The sequence below is a fragment of the Motacilla alba genome, chromosome 10 (assembly GCF_015832195.1).
Source record: "Motacilla alba alba isolate MOTALB_02 chromosome 10, Motacilla_alba_V1.0_pri, whole genome shotgun sequence".
Classification (NCBI taxonomy): Eukaryota; Metazoa; Chordata; class Aves; order Passeriformes; family Motacillidae; genus Motacilla; species Motacilla alba.
Window position 1 is genome coordinate 7,156,385 of NC_052025.1, and position 26,658 is coordinate 7,183,042.

General features: G+C 35.7%; 1 protein-coding gene across 4 annotated transcripts in view; it reads right to left on the reverse strand.

Annotated features, from left to right (window-relative positions):
* Positions 1-2,489: 2,489 nt before the first annotated feature.
* The window catches only part of CGNL1 (cingulin like 1), a 54,998-nt gene continuing 30,829 nt past the window's right edge, over positions 2,490-26,658 (reverse strand). For 3 of the 4 annotated variants that reach the window (XM_038146831.1, XM_038146833.1, XM_038146832.1), the window contains exons 9-19: positions 20,787-20,993; positions 20,380-20,484; positions 16,992-17,144; positions 16,183-16,353; positions 14,890-15,051; positions 13,967-14,056; positions 8,246-8,329; positions 6,973-7,097; positions 6,319-6,427; positions 5,275-5,438; positions 2,490-4,728 (exon numbers count right to left, since the gene is read on the reverse strand). In XM_038146831.1, the coding sequence (XP_038002759.1) occupies positions 4,584-4,728; positions 5,275-5,438; positions 6,319-6,427; positions 6,973-7,097; positions 8,246-8,329; positions 13,967-14,056; positions 14,890-15,051; positions 16,183-16,353; positions 16,992-17,144; positions 20,380-20,484; positions 20,787-20,993 (1,515 nt within the window). In that variant the 3' untranslated portion in view covers positions 2,490-4,583. The remainder of the gene's footprint in view (positions 4,729-5,274; positions 5,439-6,318; positions 6,428-6,972; positions 7,098-8,245; positions 8,330-13,966; positions 14,057-14,889; positions 15,052-16,182; positions 16,354-16,991; positions 17,145-20,379; positions 20,485-20,786; positions 20,994-26,658) is intronic. The other variant, XM_038146834.1, reaches the window with a different exon arrangement.

Sequence of the window (26,658 nt, forward strand, 5' to 3'; positions counted from 1 at the left end):
ATAGCTTTGTAACCTAACACATGAAGCACTGTTCAGAAAGCCCATTCTGCTGAAAAGTAGAAGTACACAGAAGGCAAAGCAAAACTCAGGTTACCTGTAATGGAGTTACCTGTAGCGAGTTCCTCCTCTGCACTCACATAGAAGTGTTCCTTCAGTTTTCCTACTCGAAACTTGAGAGGCTAAATTCTCATCCTTCACCTATGCTCTGAATTTAATTTAAGTAAATTTTTTTATTGCCTGTTGTTCTGCTAATGGCATGGAGCTTCAGGATCTAAATAAAGCAGTAAATTGTTATTAGAAATGGAAAAAGGATCAAATGTCCCAGCTTACATAAAACAGTCCCTGCTGACCTCACATAAGGGTCACTGGTACCAACCATTAAGGGGCTGTCATGCTGCTACTGAGGTAGCTGAGGCAAACTGACTACTGCACTGGGCCTTGTCTGCTGAACTTCACTCCCCTTCTTCTTAAGTATTTCCTTTCTTACATGTTTAAAGAAAAACCTGTAATACAAAAATATCTTTCTAATAATTCTATTAATTCTTTTTCTCAATAGCCCAGTTCTCCTGAGTAAATTTTGAGATGCCAATGAAATTTCCCTCAGTATATGTAGTAGGGTCAGGGGGTTAAACATGTGACCTAGTCAGAACCTTATGAAAAAAAAATAAAATTAAATGTGTAAGAAACAAACCCTGGCAATTTCTAAAGAATGTTGCTCTTTCAGCAAAGTCTTTGAACATTTTGCAATGTTACTTGAGAAGTACAGTTGCTAGAAATTAAGCAGCTGAAATGTGTAGCCCTACTCACAGGATAGGAAGCTCCAGTAAGTGAAAAGAATCAACATTTAATTACTAAAATATGCTGTGTGATCCAGAAAAGGCTTAAAAGCTGAAGCTATTGCACTATGTAGCTCACTCAGCAAAGCACACAGCTGGTCTGTAAAAAAATTAGGAAAACACATGGCTTCTGGAACAGTTTAGAAAATCATTTATAAATCAGAACAGATTATTTAATCAGGAAAAGGGAAGAATTAAGTTGAGAAGAGGATAAATCAGGGGAATACACAGATTAATGAACAAGTTACAGCCTCATCACCAAGAGTTGTGGGGGGAAAACGTGCCTGGTGATTGAACAGTAAAAAGCAGAGTGATGAATTAAAGTATTTGCATAGTACAGCAGTTTCCTTAAATAAAGTGCAGTGCAGGGAAACAGGTACAGGGGACAGCAAGAAGATGACAACTTTTCCTTTTTACTTTTTCAGGCACTAACAAGAGATACGGTGTCTGAAAGATCTTAATGCTTTAATGAAAAGGGATGCCTTCCAAACTCAAGGGCATTAAAATGCATTATTGTGATGAGTATCTTTAATTTCATTATTTAGTGAGTGAGGAGTCTATGGAGGACAGGAGGATTTTCTTCACTTGTTAAACATTAACATATTTTGTACGGTATAGAAACTGCCATGTAAAGATCTTGGAGCACTTGCCAAATGTTGGTGATTTAAAACAGAAAAAACCCTCTTGTAGAAGTAATTTATCTTCTCCTATCTACCATAACAGACTCAGAAAACCAAGGCCATTAATCCCAGAAAGGACCAAAAGTTCACTGTTCACTATAGATTACTTACACTGAGAGACAAGCACCCACTATAAAAGTCATCAGTTTAGGCTTATAGAAAACATGATTCAGCTCAGGTCTGTTTGTTTATGAGATATTGTAGTACTGTGGAAGAAAACTGAAGGTCTGTACAGCTCAGAATTCAAGCCATGTCTCTGTAATACACTAGCAACTCTGATATTTATAAAAACTTCTAGGCAATAAGTGCCCTTTAACCATATTTCTTGACATATACCCCCTCTTGCTTCCTTTTATGGGTCAAGAGCTTCTTCTGAAATTCATTTAAAAATATATTACATGGAAAAAACAGGAAAATTTTTCTAAACTAAACTTTGACTGAACATGATCTTTGATGAGAGCGAACAGGAGGTGGAGTGAACAAATAAGATGACCGTAAACTACTATAAATTTTGTTTGCAGCAATGAAGATGATTTTACCATCACCAAAGTTAACAAGTATCGAGAAACAGAGCTACCAACTGCTTGGTGAATAAATTGAAATATCCTTTTCAGTGTCTTAAGACTTTCAGTCATATTATTTGAGAACTCTAAAGAGGAAATGCCACTGGCAAGTCCAAATGAACAAACTAAAGACAAGTTCTTCTTCTGAAAAAGAGATTTACTAAGAAGAATTGCTGCCTGTAGGAGTCTGCAACAATATTGTCTTCCTCCTTCTAAGATCAAATGAGGAGTCTTCTAGATGTTACACCTGCCACCTGTTTTACAAGTTACAAAGAAAGTAGGTATCCAAAGGGAAGAAAATGCAGAAATTTGTTTACAGCATCAGTATTTCCCAGATAATTACTTTCTTGTTATGTTTTAAACGTCTTCTGTATGAAATTCAATTATCATATCAAGGTATATGCACAAAGTAGAACTGAGAGCACTGACTGTTTATTTTAAGTGAATTTTTCTTTTACAGTTTAGTGTAACTGGAGGTAGATGCAATATTAAGTGATTTTTTTTTCCAGTGGTTTGAAATAAGTCATCTATGAACATTATAGGATAGAGTACTGGGGATTGGAATCAGTTGCTTGAAGTTAAGTCTACATAAACATGCAAATGAAACAACAGATAAATCACAGCAGTTTCTATGATGATTTTCAGTACAGTGTAGCACAGATCTTCTTGGATGAAAGGCTGTTCCCGTGATGTCAAAATAGTAATGCCAATATTGCAAAATATTCCACGTGCATGCTACTGGAAAAGATACAAGATTCATCGACAACTATGCCATTCCTATTATTTCCTGTATAACTCAAATGATCAAAAGCAAGTTGAAGGGAATGACACGGCAAAGAGTGGGTGATCTGCTATGCAGGAATATATTTCTGAGCTCGCAGGCAGGAGTTTCATTTCATGTAACTGTATGAAAATGGATACTGCCATTGTCAGGACTTTTGCCTTAACCACATCTGCCAGCCTCACTGTCAGAGCTGTTAAATCTGTTCTCTGCAGCAGATTCCTTTGTGGGAATAATAGAAGCTCCCAGCAAGTTCAGTTCAAAGTATTTTTTACAATTCCATGATTACTTGATCAAATCAATGAACAAGTGCTCGCTAACCTGTAACTGAGGACAAATACTGATAAATAGACAGGACCTAACCATGGTTTATTAACAAAATTTTGTAGTAATGCCCTTTCCTTAGAATTCTAGATTTGCAAAGGAGAAAAACCAGTCTGGTGTAATGCAAATGGCAAAAAATATTTTTAACAACAAAATAGAAAATGTTTTTAAAATAAAATCTTCAATGCTCTTTCTTTTAAATTTCCCACTTTGTTGACTAGATGGATAACCCAAAATACAGATACTTCTGTAAACTGAAATACCAATATATATCTGCAGATATGACCATGGACTGCATTATATATCTAGTAGATGGTCAAGAAGAACTTAGAAAGAAGAATCAAATTACATACTTTCTGTTTCCTTGGTGCAATTTCTTGCCAGCAGCATAAAATTTTGATATCAATTAATGAGTTAATTAACTCAATTAACGAGAGTTAAGCATGTACTTAATTCAAAAGTAATTTTACTGGAACAAGTGGGACTCTTTAGAAACTTGCAAGATAAGACTGTCCCAATGTCCTCAAATCAGCAGGCCTATAACATTCTGCCTGTGGCAGAACTGAATTCCTTTCAGGAAATGAAAGACACTAAGTAATGACTGACATCATTCTCACCCTTCCCTGCTAAGAACAGAAAGCTTCCCAAATGAACTTTACACAGAAGTTGAAGCCAAGCCTCTCTCCTCATGCAGATGTGATGGTCCTTTTAAAGTCAACAGGCAGGATTAACATTTGACCTCTAATATACAGAACACATACAATAAAACTTACACTGGTATTTAAATGTACTTCCTGGCCCAGGAACTATTAATCTGCTCTGTAATGCATGAAATGTATTCATTTTCATTTGTTTTCCTCTTAGTGAAAACCCAAACATAGCATTCAATATAAACTTAAAGATTTTACATATCAAACTGATTTATATAATATTTGAAACTTTACAAAATAGTACTAAAGTAGTCAATAAAAAGATCAAATTCAAAATATTTACATTTTATACATAATTTCCCCTTACTTACAATTATTAAATAATCTTCCATAGTTTCCTTAATTTTAGGGAAAAGCTTTTAATAACTAAAAACTAATTTTTAATTAATATCAGATGGCTTTTTACTTGAACAGAATTTTAGCAAAATCCCATTTCCAATGTGAAGTATTATTCCCACGTTTTCAATAGCAGTTTATAGATATATATAGTTTTATAGGTGTTTTATAATGCAATCCTGTTTTCTATAATAAACAGTGGAGATCTAAGTATGAAAATGGCACAATATGGATGGAAACATTATATTCCCAACTCTTAAATCCCTTTATGTCATTTGGCTTCTAGAATATCCAGTTTCTTGGTAATTTATGTTATTCTTCCAGTACTTTCAAATAATTGCATCCACACTTATTTAGATTTTTGTGTCATCATCTTTTGAGAAATTATTTCCTGAAGGTACTTCACAGAGACTATCACCATCCGTGCTGAAATCATCATCGTCGTCGTCATCATCATCAGAATCAGCCAACGCTTTACTTGGTGACTTCTTCAGTCTACTGAAACAAAAATACACATATTTGCTATTAAAACAGCATGTCTACACACAGAACACTTAGAGAAAGCGTTAAACATTGACAGGCGGGATTTACATTTTTGAAGGATGCCAAAGTGCTGCAGCAGGGGTTATCATAGACTCCATCTCACATGAAGGACACATGCACAAGATCAAGCAATCACCTTTTCAAGCACCTCTAACTAAAGTGGAAGAGAGAGAAGAGTGTAAACTTTGCACATTGGGATGCTCACAGATGGCCAAGGAAAACTAACAGAGGAAGACTGTACCTCTCAGCCATTAGGGAAATTTTTAGCACCATTTGTAGCACCACCACTTTTTTCCATTTTATATTCCCTGCCTCAATGACTTTATTCAGTAGGGAGATCTTGGAAAGAAGGCTGGGACACCTAGAGAGTTTCACAGGTCTGTGTCAAACTGTGTGTGCTGATGACAAACTTGCAGAGGAAGTCCTGACTACAAGAGCAAGTGGTCAAATGTGCGGGAAGTGGTGTGATACATAATTGGAAGGTCTGACAACTCATCCTACCTTAATTCTTTTTTTGCAGTGTTAAGCTGTTGTTGCAATTGTTCATTTATGTCTAGTTGCTCTTCAAGTTCTCTCTGAAGTTTCTTTTTAGCATTTTCCAGTCTGTCTATTTCTTCTTCAGCTTCTTCAACTTGACGTTTCATTGCTTTCAAACGCAAACTCAACTGCAATATTTACATGTCATCTGATTAGAGGACTATTTTAACAAAGGAATTTTATTCTTCCAGCATCTATGAGAGGGAGAATAAAGACAAAACTTTGCCAGTGTAGTGACACTGTAATCCTCTGCTTCAGAAATATTTGAAAGTCAGCATTAGACTTTAAGAAAAATAATGTGATACTGTTTTTTTACAAAGAAAAACCAGCAGCAAGCAAAGAGAGCTTTGAGTAAGAGTAAGACAGTATTATGTGATAGCAAGAGAGCTGGTGATCAATTACAACAGAGTAGAGTTATAAGTGTGTCTAAGTTAAGCAACTTTAACAGACGGATACTCTAAAATACACTCCAAAAACCCAGAGGATTGTTTAAGATCATTCCTGTAATGGATGTCTGCAATTTGAAACACTCTGCACATTCTCCAGGCAGAATATTAACTGTTGGCTTAGGTGCTGAAACAAACCATGTTTTAATCAACAAAGACCACAGTAAAGGTAGAGCACACTGCTACTGGAACACTAGTGTATGCTTGGACTTACAGCCTGTATTTAACAGTAAACAGCTTTTTTTCTTTAAACAAAATTTTATGGTGGCAAAACAGATTACTTGTTGGTATATTTATAGGATCAATAACGGTATGTTATTTGCTTTATTTCTTAAATTAGCATCGCTTCTGTAACTTTCTTTTCATAATTTTCAAAATTAATAACAATTTAGTACTAGACAAAAACACATGATGCAATGGCAGCTGCAAATATCACTAAATGGGAGTTCATAAACAACAGAGTAATCAGAATCTACTCCTATTTGTGTTGTATCTTTTATACATAATGGTTTGCGCTAGTAGGATTAATATCAGATATTTGAATATTAGTCTTTCCCCTTACCTGGTCCTTCTGATCAGTCAATGACAGATGTTCATCATCTACTTGCAACATTAACTCCTTCACTTTTCTCTCAAGTCTGCGGTTACTTAGTTGGAAATTGACTCTATCCCTAGTAAAAAACCACAACCAAGAAAAGACAGGTTTGTAAAAAAGGAACTGAAATGCTCCCAATCCTGATAATTTAATTCTTTAACAATCTTATAAGAATTAAATAAATACTTAGAGTCCCTGCTTGGATTTACTGATTCCATGCAACATATTGAGAAATTTGTTCATAAGCAAAAATTACTAAGGAGAATTTCTTCTGACACCACGGCAACATTTAGCAACAAAAGTATACTCCTCCAAGATTAAACAAAAAGCAAACGTGAAAGTGGATGTTACAGTACAGTTAATATTTCTAAGCCTGTTCCTGATATTAGACTTTCACAAAATAAGGAGCTATGGAACACTGTGCCTAGTTTTAAATTTTAAGACAAACTTCTACTGTGCTTGCAGTAAAAAAGAAAATTTGCAATACTTTTATGAAACAGTAACCATTTTAATTTGGTGGGGAAAAAAGCAGGTTAATTGTAAGAGAGATTTAATATTAGCAAGAGGCCGTTACAACAAGCATAAATGTGCATGTTTTGATCTTAACATTACTGGTTTTACCTCTCTTCATTTGCAAGTCGTTCTTCCAGCTCTGTGATCCTTGCCTCCATCTGAGCAACAAGTCCCTCCTTACTGGATCGGTAAGAACCCTCCAGGTGAAGGATTCGGCTCTTCAAGTCCTTGTTCTGTGGTTGGAACACACTTGGTTAATACACACTTGCTCAGATTGACAAATATCACCTTAACACCAAATTCATGTCTCCAGGAAAATATGTATCAGTATGTACAGCGATCAGCATAGTATTTAGTGATCATGGAAAGTCATTGAGATTTTACAGTTTACTACAAACAAATTTTCTACTACTGTGGCTTATTGAAAAGAATTTACTGTTCAGCTTCAGTTCAAGTTTTAGAATTAAATGGACACTTAAACCTCAGGTAGTTGCAAGCCCCTTCCAGCAGTACCTCTTAATGAGCCTTTTTTTTTTTTCAAATACTCTGTCAGAGCAGTCTTATGCTCCACCCAATTCTTTTGTAAAATTCTGTGTTTTGCCCTGTAAATCACTGGTGTATGTCTAGAACAAGTAGACAAGGAAATTATTTATATCCAATACTGCTTTATTTATCAAAGCTATTACTGGGGCCTCCCCCTGCCTTTCTTAACTCTCCAATGCTATTTCTACTAAAAAATATCTCAAAAAAGATTTGTAAAAGGAGAATTTTTGCTAAAATTTACACTAACATTTTTCTGAGGCTAGGTAATACAGGTTTTCAATGGGGACCTAGTCAAAGAATTGACAGAAAAAAATACCCCAACAAATAAAGAGTTATATGACGAACAGAGAAATAAAGCTCTTTGTTACAGAAAATCAAAGCATGATCTCAGGTCTCAAACACAGAAAAAAGGACTATGACAGAAAGATCAGAACTAAAGTATAAGAATGTACATAGTATATACCAGTAGGTGGCATTCTTTTTTCTCAAACAATTAAGACGAGATCAATGTCACATATTTGAAGGCACCTAATTAGGTGTGTTATACTAACATGTTCTCTAAATTCCCATAACATTCTGTTTTGTGTTCTTGAGTTTTTAAATAATACTATGTCTTGTTGAGATATCTTTCCTCTGGATCTCACCTAAGGGCTATGATAAGTAACCTTGCTTTCAAAGACCACTGAACTGCAGAAGAATGTTTACTACTACAGAAGAAAACACTCAACTAAAATCACAATTACTTTAAATTATATCTTCAACCGTGTTCCTGAAGGACTGTTAAGCCTTGGCAGAACAGCTCCTCTGAAAGTGGTCATTTACAACCAGACATAATTACCTGTCTTTCCAACGAAATTTTGTCACACTCCAAGTCTTGCTTTATAGCTCTTTCCTGAAGTAGCTCTGTCCTCATTTGTTCAATCTATTAGAGAAAGAAGACAGAAATTTTAATAAGAGACTTAAATTATATTTATCTATATTATACTGTGTGTATGTATATATATAAACTACATACACCTAAGCAATAAGCAGTGTGTTCTGTCTCATAACTCAAGACATATAAATGATTTCAGATGAGATTTACAGCTACAATCTTGGACAAAACTTTCTGCTTCAAGAAGTCCATGTTATTCCCAGTACTCATTCAAGGCATTTCACACCCACACTGGATATTGTTGATGTTTACCATATACATTCTGCAGCAAGGAACTCAACTCTAAACTGTTCTATAAAAGGCACATCATGTGGCAGAACACTGAGTTCTGGAACATCAAATCCATCTCCAAACATCTTTTCCAGTTGTTTTCTTTATACTTAAGTCTGAACCTCTGAAACAGTACCTTACTTTTAAGCTGCTGACTAGTCTTAGTAAAGTTTCTCTTTATCAAACACAGACTGGTACCTGCAGACAAGTGCCCAGAACTCAGTGAAACAGAGAATTGCAGTTTTCTGTATGTATGGCAGTAGTAAAAGCTCTCTTTCAACAGACTCTGCTGGATGATGGATACAAACACTGCTCCCCTCCATGAGTCAATTTCACGTCTGTTGTACTGGAGGGGCACCAACTTCTAGATTTGGAGAGGGGGTGGGTTTTGCTTGTTTTGTTGATAGACAACTTTTTATAGTTTCTGTAAATATTTCTGCTCCATATTCAACAACCACAAGGAAGATATATTCTCCATGTGTAAAGATGTTAAAAAGCTACCTAATCGATACAGACTCAAGATAAGAATGCAAAATTAGTTTGTTTTACCTCACTATTGGACTTAATTGGAAAAAAAACTGAGCTCAAAGAAAACCTTCAAACTACCTAACAGCTGTTACTGAAACTTTGGTGCTGAAGAACAAAGTTTGTAGGGCTATTGAAATACTTATCTTGCTTCCAATCTTTCTGAGACTCCCTGCAAATCTCTAAAAATACTTTTACAGGCACAGCAAATGTTACCACAGCATTTGTGGTTTACACTGTAGAGGGCTTTTTATGATAGAGATCATGTGGGGAACACAGTGAATATCTGTATCAATTACTGTCCCTGCAAAAAAAAAGACCGATAAAAATTTCAGTGGCCACAGCATTCTTCCCTGCTTTGCATCAGTTACTTATGAACTTGCATGAACACTCCATCCCAGTTAAGCAACTCTCAGTTACAGATTTATCTCAGTAAAGGACTTCCAAAAGTCATTGGGAATTCTTGCATAAAAAAAATCCAAAAGCAATGTTAAGAATGTGAAGGTTAAACAAGTACAGCAGATGAAAACTTGCCCTAGGCCTTATTTTTTTAACCACATCATAATATTAAAAGATAAATTTTTAGTTAATCATGGTTAAAGGAAGTAATTTGCACTTTTTTTCTGGAGCTTGTAAATTGATATATGAATACAAATAATGGCAGCAATGCATGCCATTGCATACGTTATGTCACAGGATGGGGACAGAAGAGCAGAAGGCATTCCTGAAAACTAAGGTCATAACAGCTCCTAGAATACCAATGGCAGCACGTGGCTGTGTTCTCAACAGCTGGGTAATTTCTCAAAAGCTCTCATTGTCACATGGGAGCCTAATTGTAACAATGTTTTATACGTTATACAGTAAATATTATACAGTAAAGTATTACTTTATAGACACAAATTAGAATCACATGTGTACAATAGCTGTATTTATTAATAAAATATAGGCAGAAAGTTATAATATGAGGGATTACATAGAATTTATTCTGCTGTAATTGCTTTAGCAAGACTGACACAGGAAAAAATACAGCTAAATTCGTGGTAAAATGAATGACTAATTAAAAATGTAGCTGTTAACTGAAGAAAGGGGTTTTGTTTTATGTAGGAACTTGCTTAATGGACTGAGGTTCCACTGTGCTCTTACTGTGCTCAGAGGCTGTAACAAATTTGTGCAGCCTTCCCAAGATTCTAACTAAGGAATTATTTAGAGGACAATTATTATATTTCCAAGATGACTGCTACTGTTGTTGGACAACTCTTGGTAAAAGCAACCTCACAGAAATGCAGTTGGAGAGAGAAAAAGATCTATATCTGATTAGGATCAGTAAGCTACATGCAAATATCTACAAGAACTTGTTTAAAGAAAAGGGCAGCAGATAGAATTTTTGCTGGAGGAGATAACAAACTGTTTTATCTTATAGTCTTTTTCAACAGTAAACACATAATTAACATGCACAAAGGAGAAAAACAGTTGTGTGCCAAAATGTGCTTGAAGTTCCACTGATTTCACAGCAGTAAGATGTACCAGTTTCATGGCCATACTCTGTGTGTGTACCATGTGGGACTTCATGTTCCATGTTCTACCCTTCCTATGTCTAATATATTATAAATGTGTTAAAAGAATAAACTATTTCTGCAGCTTAAGGCAACACTTATCACAGCTGGATTTGAAGAATGCTAACAACAAAGAATTGAGAAAAGCAACTTAATCAGATTTTACAAAGCTTTATCATTTTGTGCCAGCATTAGGATTAAAAGCAGCTGTTGAGTTCATTACAGTGAAAACAATTTGATTTCTAACAATAATTTAGATGCCATCAGTATTGTTCATCATCTCACAGGTTTACAACCTATGTTTCTTGTTAATTCCTAAGTAGTGTGTGGGTATACATATATATGTATATAATACATGCCTTAGACAATTTCCAAGTATGTGACCAAAAAACCCAATGATTAATCAAGAAGAAAGTTAAAGCTAAAAAAAAAATCCCTTTGATGCTTCAAAATTGAAAAACAACCTTCATCTCCAGATTTTCATTTCTTTGCTAGCCACAGCCAGTGCCAGCTAAAGAGCAGGTATACAGCTCTCCACAGGGAACACTTTACCAAAAGGAAGCCAATTATGTGGGGCATTGTAATTTTATCCTTATCTATTTATCCTAAAATTGTCATGAAAAATAATAAGTCCATTTTTCACACTTATTGGAAACAACTCTAAGGTCAATAAACGCTTGCTTGCATTTTCACAGAACACTAGAATTATTGAGAGTATCATGAGGATTTTTCAATTATGTTTGCAAAGTCAATATGGCAAGAGATACTTCATTTCACTTGTTCATAGGAAAGAAATCACTTATTAAAATATAATTTTGGTTGTCCCTGTCCAGGGGACTCTTTAGACTCAAAGAGCAGCTGAGTGTTCTAGCTTTCCATTTGTGTCTGTGTTAATGTGGTTTGAGTATTTTGGTCTTTCTAGAGTTACTAATACATTATCATTTCAAAACTAAGAGGATTTGACCCACTTTTCCCTAACATTTTTTTCTGTTTCCACTCTGCTGTGGTACTTCTTAGAACAAGGCAAAAAGAGATGAGAACAGTGTGTCATGCAGCCATTCAGATTCAAAAGGGTGTTTAAATTAAAAAATAATAACATTTCATGGCAAGTGAAATGTGAACTATTATTCTTGCCAATGTTTATTCAAACATTCAGCTTTATGTAAAATAGAACCAGTTGTTTAAATTTGTTTTTACTGGAAATTTCAGTATTATAGTTCATTATCAGTATGTTAAAATAACATATTTATAATAATAGTTTTTAAAATGTAGGGGAATACAGATATTAGCAAAATAAATCCATTATAATTTCTCATGTCATTATAAATGCTTAGCAGACCCTGAAATACTCTTTAGTAATTTGACTACTTAGTCATTCTGGCATAAAATCAAAACAAAGCAACCTTTATAACTCATGTGTGAAATGAGAAATTCCAGACCTCAAAATAAACATGTCTTTTACCCATTATGTAACATTTTAGTCACCAAACTGTATTTTAGGTTTCCATTCAGTTAGCAAATTAACTTCCATGGCAGCTATGACTAAAGTACTTCTATCCCAAGTTTACAACACAGGCACAGACTCCACTATTATAGGCTTCCTGATTTAACAACAGCATGACCCCACATTATTATAGGTCCTTTACATTCTATTTCACCCACTGACTCCGAGTCTGAACAATATCAACAGAACAGCAGAAAGTCTTTATTACAATCAAATGGAATCTCAGTAGCCTGAGTTCAAAGAAAGAAGCAATGGTGCCTTGGTGCTTCAAGGATGTGTGAGAGAAAGCTGAGCTCTACCTCACTTTAAACTCTCCAGCTGTCTCAGTGGAACACACCATTTCATTGAAAAGACACAGAAACTAAGATTTTACTTTCTGTTCTCCCTCTGAAGCTACAGCTATTCAAAAGAATATCAGTAGTTCCTTCTTTTTTTTTTTTCCTAGAGAAAGAGAAATGAGAACAGAACAGATTATTGTGGGTACCTCAGTGCTAATTGTCCCCTGAGCTTCTAGGAAATTACTATGAGCTGGAGTACTTCATGAAGAGTTACAGCAGCATATATGCTGTAAGGAGTTATGCATCAGTTTCACATCTTTCAGAAAGCAAAGATAAGGCAAAGAACATTATCTAGACCATGATATTCCAAGACAGCCACATCACTGTATTTTTTTCCATGAACTATTACAACATTTACATGATCCTGACTACTCAGCCATGGATGTCTGGCTACTTTGCAGTAATTAGGCCCTATACTCTACTTCACTAGTTTATTCTAAATCTTTGTTATAGGAACTATAATTTCTTATGTCAGTTCTTTCAGAAATCTTGAATAACATTATTAAGGCCTCTGTCTTCAAACCAATGAACTCCTAATTCTCTTAAGACTTGGCAATTTCCAACTCGATGGTGTCATTTCCAATGCACTCACTCCAATTCCCCCCACCTGTACATTCACAGGCTTTACTGAAGACAGAGGTAAAATGTTCCTTTATTTGACAGGGCATACCTGGATTACTTTTTATCTTGGCTGAGGCCTCATCATACAGTCTCCACAACTTCTTCCCTCTACTTATACAGATAAAAACCTTTTTGTTACTTGTTTGAGTTACTATGATAGGTCTCACTTAGCTTGGCAAGTATTACTTTATCTTTACATTTTCTGCCCCATGAGACACAACCTCATAAATAAATCCTTCTTCTCCTCTTTCTGCACTATCAACTTCTATTACATTTCTGGAACAAAAGACTGATGTTTTTATGTGAAAAATACATTCCAGTTGTCTTGCCTTTGATTTATGTTAATCACTTTTTACACTTGTAATGAAAATAAAGCTTCCTCTCTGCTCAAACTGGCTAGCATTCTTGGTTCAGCTGATTTCACTAAATAATTCCCCAAGTTCCTAAAGCTCCTCCTCTTCTTTCTTTGAAATTAAAAGTCCATTATGCTGAATTACTTTTCAGTATGATTAAAATAGTGGTCTTTCAATATAAGAGACTCTTCACAACAGGCTTACTAGTCTTCAGTTTTTATATACATCCTATGTCTGTTTTCCAGTTAGAATAACAAGAAAAAATAAGTTTGTGATGATGTTGAGGGAGCACATTTCATCATGTTTGTGAACCTTGGGTTTTTTGAATTTACATGCTCTGCTCAAGTATAGCATATAAATCATATTGCTAATTATTATTTAGTTGATCAATATTGATTGTGATCCTAATAACATTTTTTCGTAGAATCATTAAGCAAAAGCTGCAAAACTTGTTCAAGTACCTGTTCTCTGCACCTGCTGATCCTCTCAGACAACAAATCCGAATTATTCTTTTCTTCATCAAGCTCAAGTTCCAGGTGAGACAACTTGTCCTAAGTGGAACAAAAAAAAGCAACCTCAACATATTACTTTCCATCTCCATCCTCTTCAGATTGCTATCACGGCATTCTTCTTTAAACTTCAAGGACCCAAGTGTCTGAAAGACAAAGCTTGGAAACTGAAATGCCTCTTAAAACACACAGCAAAAAGAGATGGCAGGTAGATAGGCCTTTAGAGTGAACTTGCTTTATAATGTAAGTGTTTACTTTTTGCTTTACAAAAGTAAGTGTTTTGTTTCCTTTTTTTTAATCACGCTCAACAATTTCAAGAATATAAGACAAATTCTGTAATGTTTCTAGAGACTTTTTTTGAGTGTCTGCATTACATTATACATTTGGATGACAAATTTCTTTTTATCTGAGTACAATGACATAGAGATGTTTGTTTATGAAAGTCAAATGACAGCCTAGTTGAACTGAACAGCTATGAAGCCCTGTAACAAGTTAGAGGCACAACGTTATTCAGACTCCTGAAATGAACTGATATCAAAGGCTAAACAAAACTTACACTTCGAAATACTTTTGAAGTCCTGAATGATGGGCCTAAAAATGAAAATCATGCAAATCTGTATGATAAGCGCTAGATAAAATAATTAAAAAGAAGTTAATTAAAAGTATGAGAGAAAATTCTAATTTAGAATATATCATGTTACAATAGACATGCTAACAAATTACCTTTAAAGTATACCACATTAATTTCTGCAGTAATACTACAAGGATTTTTGAAGACGTGAAGCTATGTTGATTCCTTCCAAGCAAAATCCATGTGAAAAAAAATTATTTTCGTCTCTTCAAAAAAGAAACAACCCTGTAAGAATGTCTTTTACCTCCATTAGTTTGATTTGTCTTGCCCGATCATCTTTTAAGTGGTTTTTGGCTTCCAGTTCATACTCCAAGCTCTTCACAGTCTGTTCCAGTAACTGAGTTTTTGTTATTGCCTCATCCTGGGCTCTCTGGTGGTCCCTCAGGTTTTCTTCCATCAGACGCATCTGAAGCAATAAGATCATGGGAATTCACTCAGACTGTACTTGCTATAAACAAGGGATGGCAGCAAAGGGGACTCACTGCAAACACGACAGATCTGGAAACATGACAGGAATTCCATTGAGTTACTGGCTTTTCACAGTAATTTTTGTTTTATCCACCAGATGGCACCAAGAAAATAAACTTGGATTATGACTTATAATGAGATAACTGCTAACATAGAGTGCTTACACTGTGTGAACATACATTTACATATTTGATGTATGTATTAGTGTAGATATCTAAATACAACTTCATTCAGCTCAAGAGCTATGTTCTCAAAATCACTGTTTTGTCTTTCATTTTTCATCATAGGTCTTCATCCCTTTACAAAGGCTCTCCATCCCTGAATGGAATAAATATACAAGGAAGACACAACAATATACAGGAACTACTCCTTCTTCTATTGTTGTTCTTTTAAATTTAATTTAAAACAAGTTTTTTAAAGGGAGAGGGCAATATAAAAGTTCTAAACTGGAAAAATCCTACTACGAAAATATTCCATACAGAGAAAACATCTGTGACCAATGTATTCTCATAATTTTTCCAACTGGAGAGCAGGTATATGCAGATTTTTAAAAGACTGGATTGTCTTTATGACAAAATTTACATACTATGAGGAAGACACTCAAGACTGGTTAATTCTTGGTTGCACAGAAACCTTTGTGATTTAAAGCTTCACTTTCGCTCATAGGAAAGAAGAGGAGAATGCATGTTTCTATGGTTGTTTGTTTTTCCTAAATAACAAGTGGGTTTTTCCCCTAATCAAAAATATTTCTAAATTCTCAATTCCTTCAGTAGCAGGCATTAAAGAGCAGCAGATCATCAACGGAATCCTTGTCATTTCATTTAAGATGCATTCATTTGACAAACATTGCATTTTTCTGTCCTAAACAGGAACCCCATTTCCCCAGAAGAAATAACATGCTGATCACCACCATGGAAAATGAAACTCAAAAGCATGCTGAGATCAGCCTCTCATGATGTACATGAGAATACACCAAAGCATGATAGCAAACATTCATTATCTTGAAAACAACCTGCACCGAATTCTAGGTCAAAGTTGAGAATTTCTCACTGAACTTATGAGTCATTACCTCATCTTGCATTCTTATGTTCATCAGGCGTGCTTTTTCTACCTCAATGTTTTTCTCCTTTAATTGCCTCTGCAGATCTACAAATTCCCTGCGATTTTTCTCCTTGTATTCATCAAGCTGGCTCTGAAGCTCCAGAGTTGATGTTCTTGAGATCTCCACCATTTCAGACATCTGGGCAAAAAGTACATATACAAAAGGTTCTGTTGTGTTTAATAAAACAAATGTTTTTTTTCCTCCAGCTTCAGTATTCAGCTCAGTATTTTCAAACAGAAAATTTATCAAACGTTCCCAAATCAATTCATTTCTATGCAGAAGTGGGAAAACACAAAACAGTAAAGTTAATTTCTAACAGCGTGTGTGGCAAAACATTGATATTCTCTTTTTGTCTGTCAGCAGTTCTTCCAGCTGAGTGACACAATGAACTGCACAGTCACACTTCAGTATGTCACTATTAGCTGTACAGTTTACACACAGATGGCACAATAAATCTGATGCAGAAATTTTGAGAATCAGCTGTAAAACTCTGAAATATCACGGTACTGTACATGAGAACTGAACTCAGATCTGGGATCTGGTTTGTACAGAACTGTTTACAATGCCATTTTGTAATAGTGACGTTCCAATCATTGTTCCAGCCCTGACAGCTTTCAATAAGAGCCTCTAGGTTAAAGAAACTAATACTCAAGTTTTCATTTTACTTTCTTTCACATAAATATATATATATATAAATTATTTAAAATTTGTCAGTTCATTTACTTCCATCTGTTAAATATTCAGATCCCTGCAGCCTCTTGGGCATGAACTCATACCTCCTCCTGTAACTTCTCAACAGTCTTGTTCAATTCCAATCTTTCATTCTCCATTTCATTCTTTATCTGCTTTAACTCCTCCTTCTTCTGAGTTTCATCTTTTAATTGCTGACTTAACTGCTGTCGTTCCTGTGAAATGCAACGGATGTTCTCCTGCAGTAGATTAAAAAATACATGTAATGAAATGTAGACCATCGTTTCCAATGCCTTAAAGGTATGTTGCTTATCACAGTAATACCAGCAGCTGCTGTAAAATTCAGACAAATTTCAGGTTTTACAGTTTGCTAGATAGCATAGGACAAACATGTCGTGCTAGAAACAACTGAGTGTCCATTTATACCTCTCGTCTTAACTCAAATATTGAAACCATGATGCAATGGGAATGTTGCTACCAACTATCCAAATGCTGCAGTTTCCTCAGTCTGCCTGTTCAGTACCCTATACTGAATTTCAGTATTTGAAATCTGGATGCCCTATAGAACAGCTTCAATGGTCAATTTAAGTATAATCTCTAATTTGAGTGCCCTCCATATACAAAAATCCTTGAGCACTTTTCAGTGAAATTGGCTGGCCTGGCACAGTGTAACTGCAAGTCAGGCAAACAAGCCTGTAGTTGCCAATTTAAAGCCAATCTTTAGTGGCAATTAATTACTTTGTGAAGAAGCTAAAGTGTTATTGTATGAAAAGAGAACAAAATGTGGGGAAATGAAAAGGAGTAATTTGTTTTCACACTAACCTGAAAGATTATTCTGATATTTCTCTATTTTTTCCAAACAATGCTAGTTGAATGTTCTTTACAAAATCAGTAATTCATCTCAGCTGATAACTGAAAATTAAGAATGTATTTCAATTTACAATGCTCTGCAATGCTAATTCTAGATGCCTACCATTATCTACCACAATGAATAGATAAACTTCCTGTTTTTCCACCCATTGAAAGGATCCCATGTTCTGATTGTTTCATTTAAAAAGCACAGATTACTTAATGCTGCCATCCATAATGTTGGTATAATTATTAGTATTAAAGATATCACAGTACCATATATGCTATGGTTAAAGGGCATAATAATTAGGTCATTTTTCTTCTCAATGGTACAAAAATATTGAGATATATTTCATTTCCTGAAACACTGCCCTACACAGAGATGGCTACCCTAAAACAGAGGTTAGAATACAACATGAAATGCTACAAAAATACTCCTCACTTGTGCATCCATAAACAAAATTTCAATATAGAGGATGATTTTAGATGAAAACACTAATGCAAACTGTCTATTACAATTAAGTGCATACCAGCTTTAACTTTTCTGACTAGAAATCCAGAATGGAGGAGGAACAGACTTGGCTGTTTCCAGTAACTGTTACAGTTCTATTGGTATTGTCATTGTCTTTCTTATACTAGACCACCATTACAAGTAATTTGTGTTATGTAAAAAAGCAAGATGGGCCAGTCAGGAATTACATTTCCACTGGGATACACATTATTACAGTGCCAGAGTTTGTCGTCTCATTTGTCAATGGTAACACAAGGCCAAATCAACCTACTGCACAACATTATTCATTAGAACAAGTCTAAAGACAGAAAGGCTGAATTGTTCTAAACAAAAGGCCCACTGATTACATCCTGAGGTGTGTTAGTGTTCATATCCGGTGGACGAGAGCGTAGAATCAGAAAGAGGATTAAATTTAGGGTGCCAGAATTCAGACATAAGTTGTCAAGACAGACTCTCCTGTCACCTTCCCTAGAATTCTTTCATTTGGAGACCCTGCTTGGAGGCAGCTTATTTGGCATGATGCCCTGAAGGATGCATAAACAGAAAAAAAAACCCCACACTTTTCAAGCATCTTGACCCAAAGCTAATCAAGATGCAGGAGATGTGTATGGTGCATTGATCCATGTTACACAGCAAGGTCAAGTCCGACTGTGACAGAAGGGAGTTCTTTAGGGGAGTGTGCTAAATGCAAGCCAGTGATGAGCAATACACCCCTACAGTGATTGTGCAGACTATCAGTGATACAGACAAGCAAACAAAGAGAAACAGTGAGGGAGAGCAGGTAAACAGATTTAAAATTTAAAAAAATATAAAAATTAAGACAACCAAAAACCAAGTCTAACAAAAGCCTCAGAGGAAACACTTTTTCATGAAGTTACAAGAAACATCAGCTTAAAAACATCATTTTGTGGAAACAAAACTCACCCATATTGTTCAAACCTTATGTTCTTGAAGCACATTAAATTTTAAAGACATAGAAGTATTTTCTTGCTGTCGTTATTTTTTCTTTTTACCATAATTAACTGAATCATGAGAACACGCTGGTTAACACAGTCTTTCCTGGGCTTTTAATCCACTTAGACACAACTTTCATTTTCAGGTTTTCAAAACAGAAATGTAAAATTTATGTTGAAGACAACAGGGGAAAACATCCATTCAATTAAAAAAGTGGCACTAGCAATTTACATGTACCTCACTTTTGAGTCTGACTTGTTTGATAGAATACCTTGAAACTTTTGCTTCTAGAAGCAGAACTGAGAGACTGAGAGAATTCTAAACTGATACTGTTGAAATCAATCCGTTGGTTCATGTAAAAGGTGAATCACAGAGAAGAAAAATTTGGTTTGTAGCTTTTGCAGACACAAAATATGAGTTAAATAAGAACAGTTTCAAGATTTATACACATTCCCCTCATTAATAAATAGATCTGAATTTTCATGCCATCTGAATCACCCAGTCTTGACTCATACACAACACTGCCAACATCTCTCTCCACTGCTTTGAAGTAGATGCATTCTTCACATGTTTCATTTCTGGGCTAATCTGAGAGAAAGCATAACCTTTCCTGGACACTGGGTGGACTAAGGAGCAAGGTGGAAAGAGGACTTCATTCAGAATTTACGAGACTGCAAATCCTAGTGATACATGTAAAATGTCTCTGGTTTTGTGATTAAATATTCCAGTTCCATACAACATTGCAAATAAGACAGGCTCATAAAAATACAGAAGCAAATGCCCTGATATTTGTCCATTAACAATATTTTTATTTATATTCAAGTACAGCTTTTTATTCTTTTGCATGGAAATACCATCATGAGTTGCATGATCATTGAAAATAATAGATTTGTGAAACCTTAGGCAGTTTATTTAGCAATTCATTTCCCCAGAATTTTGCTAGATCCATGGAAATAGAAAAGGTTTTTACGTTGTCAAGAAAACAATTTTAATTTGATGATGCTATGGTTTCATTCCACATTTGAACACTAAAGTGAGGTCTAAACTTTACAACTAAGTGTACTTCAAAAAGAATGAGATGTAACTCTACAGAAAGCAATAGTGACTCAGGTAAACAGAAAGTTTAAAATTTAAATTATCCAAATTCTTCTTGTTCTTACCTGCATATCTTCTAGCTGGCTTTCCAAAGCTGCTTTTAACACTAACAATTCTTTTCCTTCTTTTTCTGTGTGTTTCAAAGCTTCTTGTAATTGTTGCTTCTCTTCCTGCAATGATGCAATTTGATACATTCAGAAACAGTGGCCCAGCCTTTAATCTGACAAGAAAAGTCTGTAAAGTCTTTTCCCTCTGGCCTGTGGGGTCCCAAGATGTGATTTGGTTTTACTCTGGTTTTCGGTGGGAAAATCTTTCCTACACCTGTCAGCAAACTGCATCCTGCTTCTTGACAAGCTGGTTTTCCTTACCCTTTCCTATGGCATTGTCCATCCTCCTCTTGGTCAGTTTTTATTGCACAATGAACACATTGCAAAGAGGGAGACTACTTAACGGGCTTGTTTTCTTAACTTACCTCATATGTCTTTAATTTTTCCTTCACTGAATTTTCTTCTCCTTTCATATTATCAATTTGTTTGTGCAGCTCCTCAATTTTCCTCTCTAGCTCAGTAAGTGTTCTCTTCAATTGTTTATTTTCCTCAATCAGCTCTTTGACTTGATTTTCTACACTATTTCGTTCCTCTTGTGCAGCATTTTTTTCACTTGCAAGGACAGCAGCACTCTAGCGAAAACAAATTATGTCATGTTTAAAAAAAAAGAATTGATGCTGTTTTCCAACAGGAGTTCCATAAGGCATCACAGCAAATACAGCTAGGATATAACATTAAAATATCAACAGAGACTTTAATATTTAGCATTTTTTCTCCTTGGGCATATGAACAGATAAAGTAATATATGACACCTAAACAGTCTCATGCTTGTCATCTCATATTTTCATCTTAACATCTTCCTCTTTATTGCCCTGAAATATTCCATTACCAAATCCCATTGTTAGGTAATTCCAAGTAAACTAAATATTTAACAGATAGAAAAAGCCATATGGACCTTTCAGGAAGAACATATTTATGAAGAGTGTCTTCCACAACCACACAAAATTTAGGCAGCATCATCCCACTGATGATTCCAAGCATTAACATGCAACACACTACATCCATGCTGCTGCTGGCGGGACTACAGAGTAAATGACAGACAATATAAAGAGATCTTTACACTAAATAAACAGTGGTGGTTCAACTTATATTGAATGCTGAGTTCAACTTGTATTCAAAAATATGCACCTTTTTTTTCCAGGAACTCAAATCAATACATAGCACAAACACAAATTATAATAATGAGCAATGCATCACAACTTGAGGCGCTGGATTTTTGACTTTTTTTGCAGGGCAGCTGGCTGCAGCATGTTACTTTTCAGAGCTAATCGTCACCTTACCACTTACCCTCTAAAACACCCTACACCATTTACTGTGGATACCATGAGTGGAAGTATCTGTCTATATTGTTATACTGTCTATACTCTTGTAACACAGACCAAGTATGCACTCATAAACGTTTAATTCTGTAAAGAGCAGGAAGGATTTCATCTTTGCTCTTCACTGACTTTTCATTCAGAGTCCCCTCCAAAGAACATAAAAGAACCCAGGATATAATGGGTGGTTCTTGTTTCTGGGCATTTAGGGGCTGATACAAAACAATACCCTGTACAAAGATCTGGTTCCCAAGTGCAGCCCCACTGTCTTCTACACCAAGACCTTAAACAGCAAGAACATCAGAACAAACACAGGAATCAATCTAGACCAGGATTCTCTCTCATGGCCATGGCTGATGCTTACAGGGAAAAATATAAAGAACAACTATGAGGCAAGCTATTCATCATTATACACTCCCAGCTCCTCTCACTGGTTTTCTTCCATGAATGTATTATCCATTAATTTCTCTAATCCTTCTCAAATCCATTTATACCATTGGCCTCTACATTATCTGGTAACAATAAGTAATTACACATTCATTACCACAGCACAACATTTTTTGCATGTGAAATTGTGTTTATCTGGGTGAGAACAAAAGAAATCCTATCAAACTACTCAGAAACTATTTTGTGAAATATTTTATGAAAGCATGAAAAATCACTTTTCATTTACACTACTTTTGATTGTCGCTCCTGATCTTCCCCTCTCCTTATCCAAAAGGAATAAGCAAAGTTATATAAAAGGGTGTTTACAAAGAGTGCCCTCACTAGACTGTTTTCTAGCAAGCAGCAGCTTTAAAATCATGCAAATTAGATAAAGCAGTAACTCAGAAAACACTCAGACTGTCTACAGGGTCAATGAACTTATTATACAAAAACTGGCAGCATAAGCAGGCTGACAAGTTCTGGTCTTTTGAAAATCCTGAAAATACTTGTTCTTCTAAATACACGACTAGTTAAAAGCTCTGAAATAAATCTCTGTTGATGCTTTAAGGTTTTCATGTACTGGAATTTCAATAGCATTTATATATTCCTTTAATTTTTGCTTTCTGCAAGCAGCAAAGTTTTACTAATTAGCAAGCACTCCACCAGTGGCTCCTTTTAGTCTCATTTCTCCTTTCTGGAGCTGAGTGAAAGCAGCTGAGGCATGCTGGGGAGTTCAGGGAAAGGAATGTTGATTTGTCTGTTCTTTTTCATCCAACTGCCTACATGGGGCTGCACAGTAAGAGAGGACTGCAGTAGACCCACATCAGACCTGGAGATTCCACTACATCGACCATGGTTTGCTCTACTTTCCCACCACAGGAAGCAGTATTTACCTAAAAGTGGATGCACACATGCACAAAAGCAAACAACCCAACAACCCCCCCAAAGATACACACACACAAATAAACACAGAAGTAATACCTATCTGTATATATTATTTAACCTAAGAAGTTCAAAATTAAGTTCAGATTACACTGATGCCATCATATCTAGAAGTCTGCTCTAGCCTGCATGTATCTTAGGATACAGACACTAACATTAAACTAAAATGAATACATGTAAAATGCAGAGAAGCATAAACAGCAAGTTGCAAGTATTGTCTTTATCAACCTAATTTAAAATCTTGGAAATAAATTTTATATATAAATAAAACCTTGCTAAAGTTCCAGCTGACCAGCACTTAGACAGCAGATCTTCACAGGTCTCTAATGACCTTGGTTGGCATCATTACAAAGATTACACCCGCCAAAGCAAATTCTCTGACAATTTAAGGACAAAATTCCTTTCTTTCACACACACACACTTTTACAAGATGGTAGAAAACTCTCTTGGTATATATGGAGAGCTGCACTGTATTGTAGTTGGAGAGTGAACACTTTTCTTACTTATAATCTGGGAAGAGTACAAGGAATTTTCTTCACAATGTGGTTTCACTGTACACATTGTTTCAACATCTTTTCAAGTTGTTTCAGACAAGACTGAAAAGAAACACAGGAGTATCTATCTTATCAGTTTACCCTACACAGCTGTACTACACACATAAGGCATGGAAGATCACCCTGAGGATACTGTTCAGGAGGATACTAGACAAAACAATCCAAAAGTATCTTCAATTTGATAGTGAAGTTTAAACAAAGTCAAGCCAAACAAATACAGTTCAGCTCTTTCTTGTGTAAGAAAAAGTACACATCATTTCTCCAAGAGTCAAATTACACAGCTGGGTTTAGACAGTAAAAAGCTTATATTCATTTTTCCCTAGAGTAGTGAGAATTTCATGCAGAGCTTCTTCACCGGCACAAATGAAGTTTCTGGATTATAAGAGCTTTTGGCAACGTATGCCATATTCTACAGCATATTACCACAGAACGTTAAAGAATCAAAAGTCTCCACAGCTCTTGCCTCGTACTCTCCATTGTTAGTTCTCTCTGGCACCCCACATCACGTTCTACCTCCCCTCCAGGCCTGCTCTTGGGAAGACACATGAACATGACAGCAAAAAGCCTAGGGAGAGCATACACAAAGCATACAAGCACTGAAATGCAGTTCTAACAGACCTTGTAGCAACACCATTAGGGGAGAACCTGGTGGAGAGAGATCCCTGTCCATATATTGAACACTTACATAAGGTTCAGGCCAGCAGCTATCAAACCATACAGGGCCACTGCTGACGCACAAAGGGATTGCTGTGTCCTTTGCCAGTGGAACCCCTGCCCACAGGCAGAGTGCTCCCGCAGCCCCACACAGCCAGCAGGCAGATCACCGTGTACAGACCACAGGTACAATGCAACATTGTCATTAGGGATGGCTCACTGTGCTCTGCAAAGAATTTCCCTAACAAAACATGGAGGTAAAAGATTTGAAAACCACTGCATTGAAATGACAGTGGAATTACTATGTATGTTGATAAAGTCTGTATGGCAATTGCTGTGCTTCATAGGCTAAAACTGAAAGTGGAAACAACAAGGGCAGTTTAAACTGTCCTACAATTGCTGTGCTTCATAGGCTAAAACTGAAAGTGGCAACGACAAGGGCATTTTAAACTGTCCTACAGTATTTGCCAACAGCCAGGGGTAATCTCTGGTGTTCTGCCTACATGAGCAGGGATGCATGTTTTCACTGAAAATTCAGGGATTGGCGTACACACTCAAAAAAAAAAAAGAGCTGACAGCTGTTGGAAAAGCATTCAATCAATGGGCTAGAGTGATGAGGACGAAAGAAGAAGGAAAACTGAACATTGAAGGGGTAGTAAGTACAAATGAGGAAAAAGCCATACAGGGAGAGGTTGTGCTGTGGATCCATTTCCCCCAGTCCACATGTGACTTGTTTGTAACGGTGCTGCACATAAACAGTGTGAGTTAACTAATGGTCCTCAAGGCTTAATGACATAGCTTCAATTAATGACTCCTGTTGGTGCCCATTCATAAATACTTTACATTTATATATTTGGGGATGTTGGAAAAGTTTTGGCAATTATTTTAACTAAGTTTATATAATTCAACCTATGGTAACAGAACTAGGTGAAGGTCACAAAGTAATGATTTAAGTTGAATATAAAACATTAACAGACATTGTTAATATAAGAACTTTAGTTCAAAGAATTATGGATCAGTCTCTTCAGAAAGTTTAAAGGAGATTATGCACATAAACATACAGAGCACAAAACAGACAAAACTGGTTAAACAAGATTCTTGTCAACAAAACCTGGAATGAAATACTCTATATTCAGACATATTTGCCATACAAAGGAAAAGAAAAATCAAAACACCTCTGCAAAATCTCAAGCCCCTCAAAAAACAGGAGGAGAGTGGAGCGATTTTATCAAAAATTGAAGTGAGCTCTTTTGGTTCTTAAAATTAACATATGTGAATCCAAATTTTCCTGTTTCTTCACTGTGATAAAGAAAACATTTATTTCTTTTTAGTATCACTTACCAGTTGTGGGAGCATGTTTTAGTAAACCAACTTCTTACTGTTACTATTTACTGCATTGTATTACAGAATTATATTTATGTAAGTAAATACCCTACAGTATTTTGCTTATTATGCTTATTTACTTGCATTTGTTTTGTCTTTCCTTTCAATCTGCCTTTCCTTGCTCTGTCTTCCAGGGCATTCAGTGCCTTCTAGTCCCTACATTTGTACTGTTTTACAATGAGATATTCATCTCCTCAATCTCTGAAGGAACAATACCTTTCTCTTAATAACCACATCATTCAAAGACTTCTTAACTACACTCATATCTTCTTCTTGTTCATTACCTTTGAATCCACTGAAGATTTTATTATACTTTCTCAAATTTGATCATGTTTAAACTCCTGATTAAGACTATATAAGCCTTATCAGCAACATTAAGCTACAGAGATTAGGGAAAAGGAGCTGGAAATGGGTTGCGAATTTCTGGAAAAAGCTGAGAATAAAGAAAAGGAAGCTTGTCTAGAAGAAAGAAAACACAATTGTACAGAAGTTCCCACAATACAAAGTCCTCTGTGACTGACTGAAGATAAGCTTCTGCATTCTGATGTTGTCATTGTGCCACAGTACACATGCAGTAACTTTACTTATGAGTCCAGCAGTGGACACAAACCAAATAAAACAAGTTATCAAATCCTAAAAGAAAGGTTCACTGAAAAAAATCCATTTCTGACCACAATAATAGATCATACATGGCAAAATATAATCCATGGTGTTCAATAACCACTGACTTTTTAATCTCATACATTTTAATACTAAAGCTTAAAGGATTAGTCAATTAGCTTGAGAAGTTAAGAGTTTACAGCAGAAATGAGTGAAGCAATAAAGAGAAAGGATAGTTTCACAGCTAAGGTACCCAAAACCAACCCTAGAGAATCTGGAGTCCATTGCTGTCTCTGCCAAAGACCTCCTGAGGCAAGTCACTCAGCCAGATCTTTCCAGACGATCAATGACCATATGCTCCT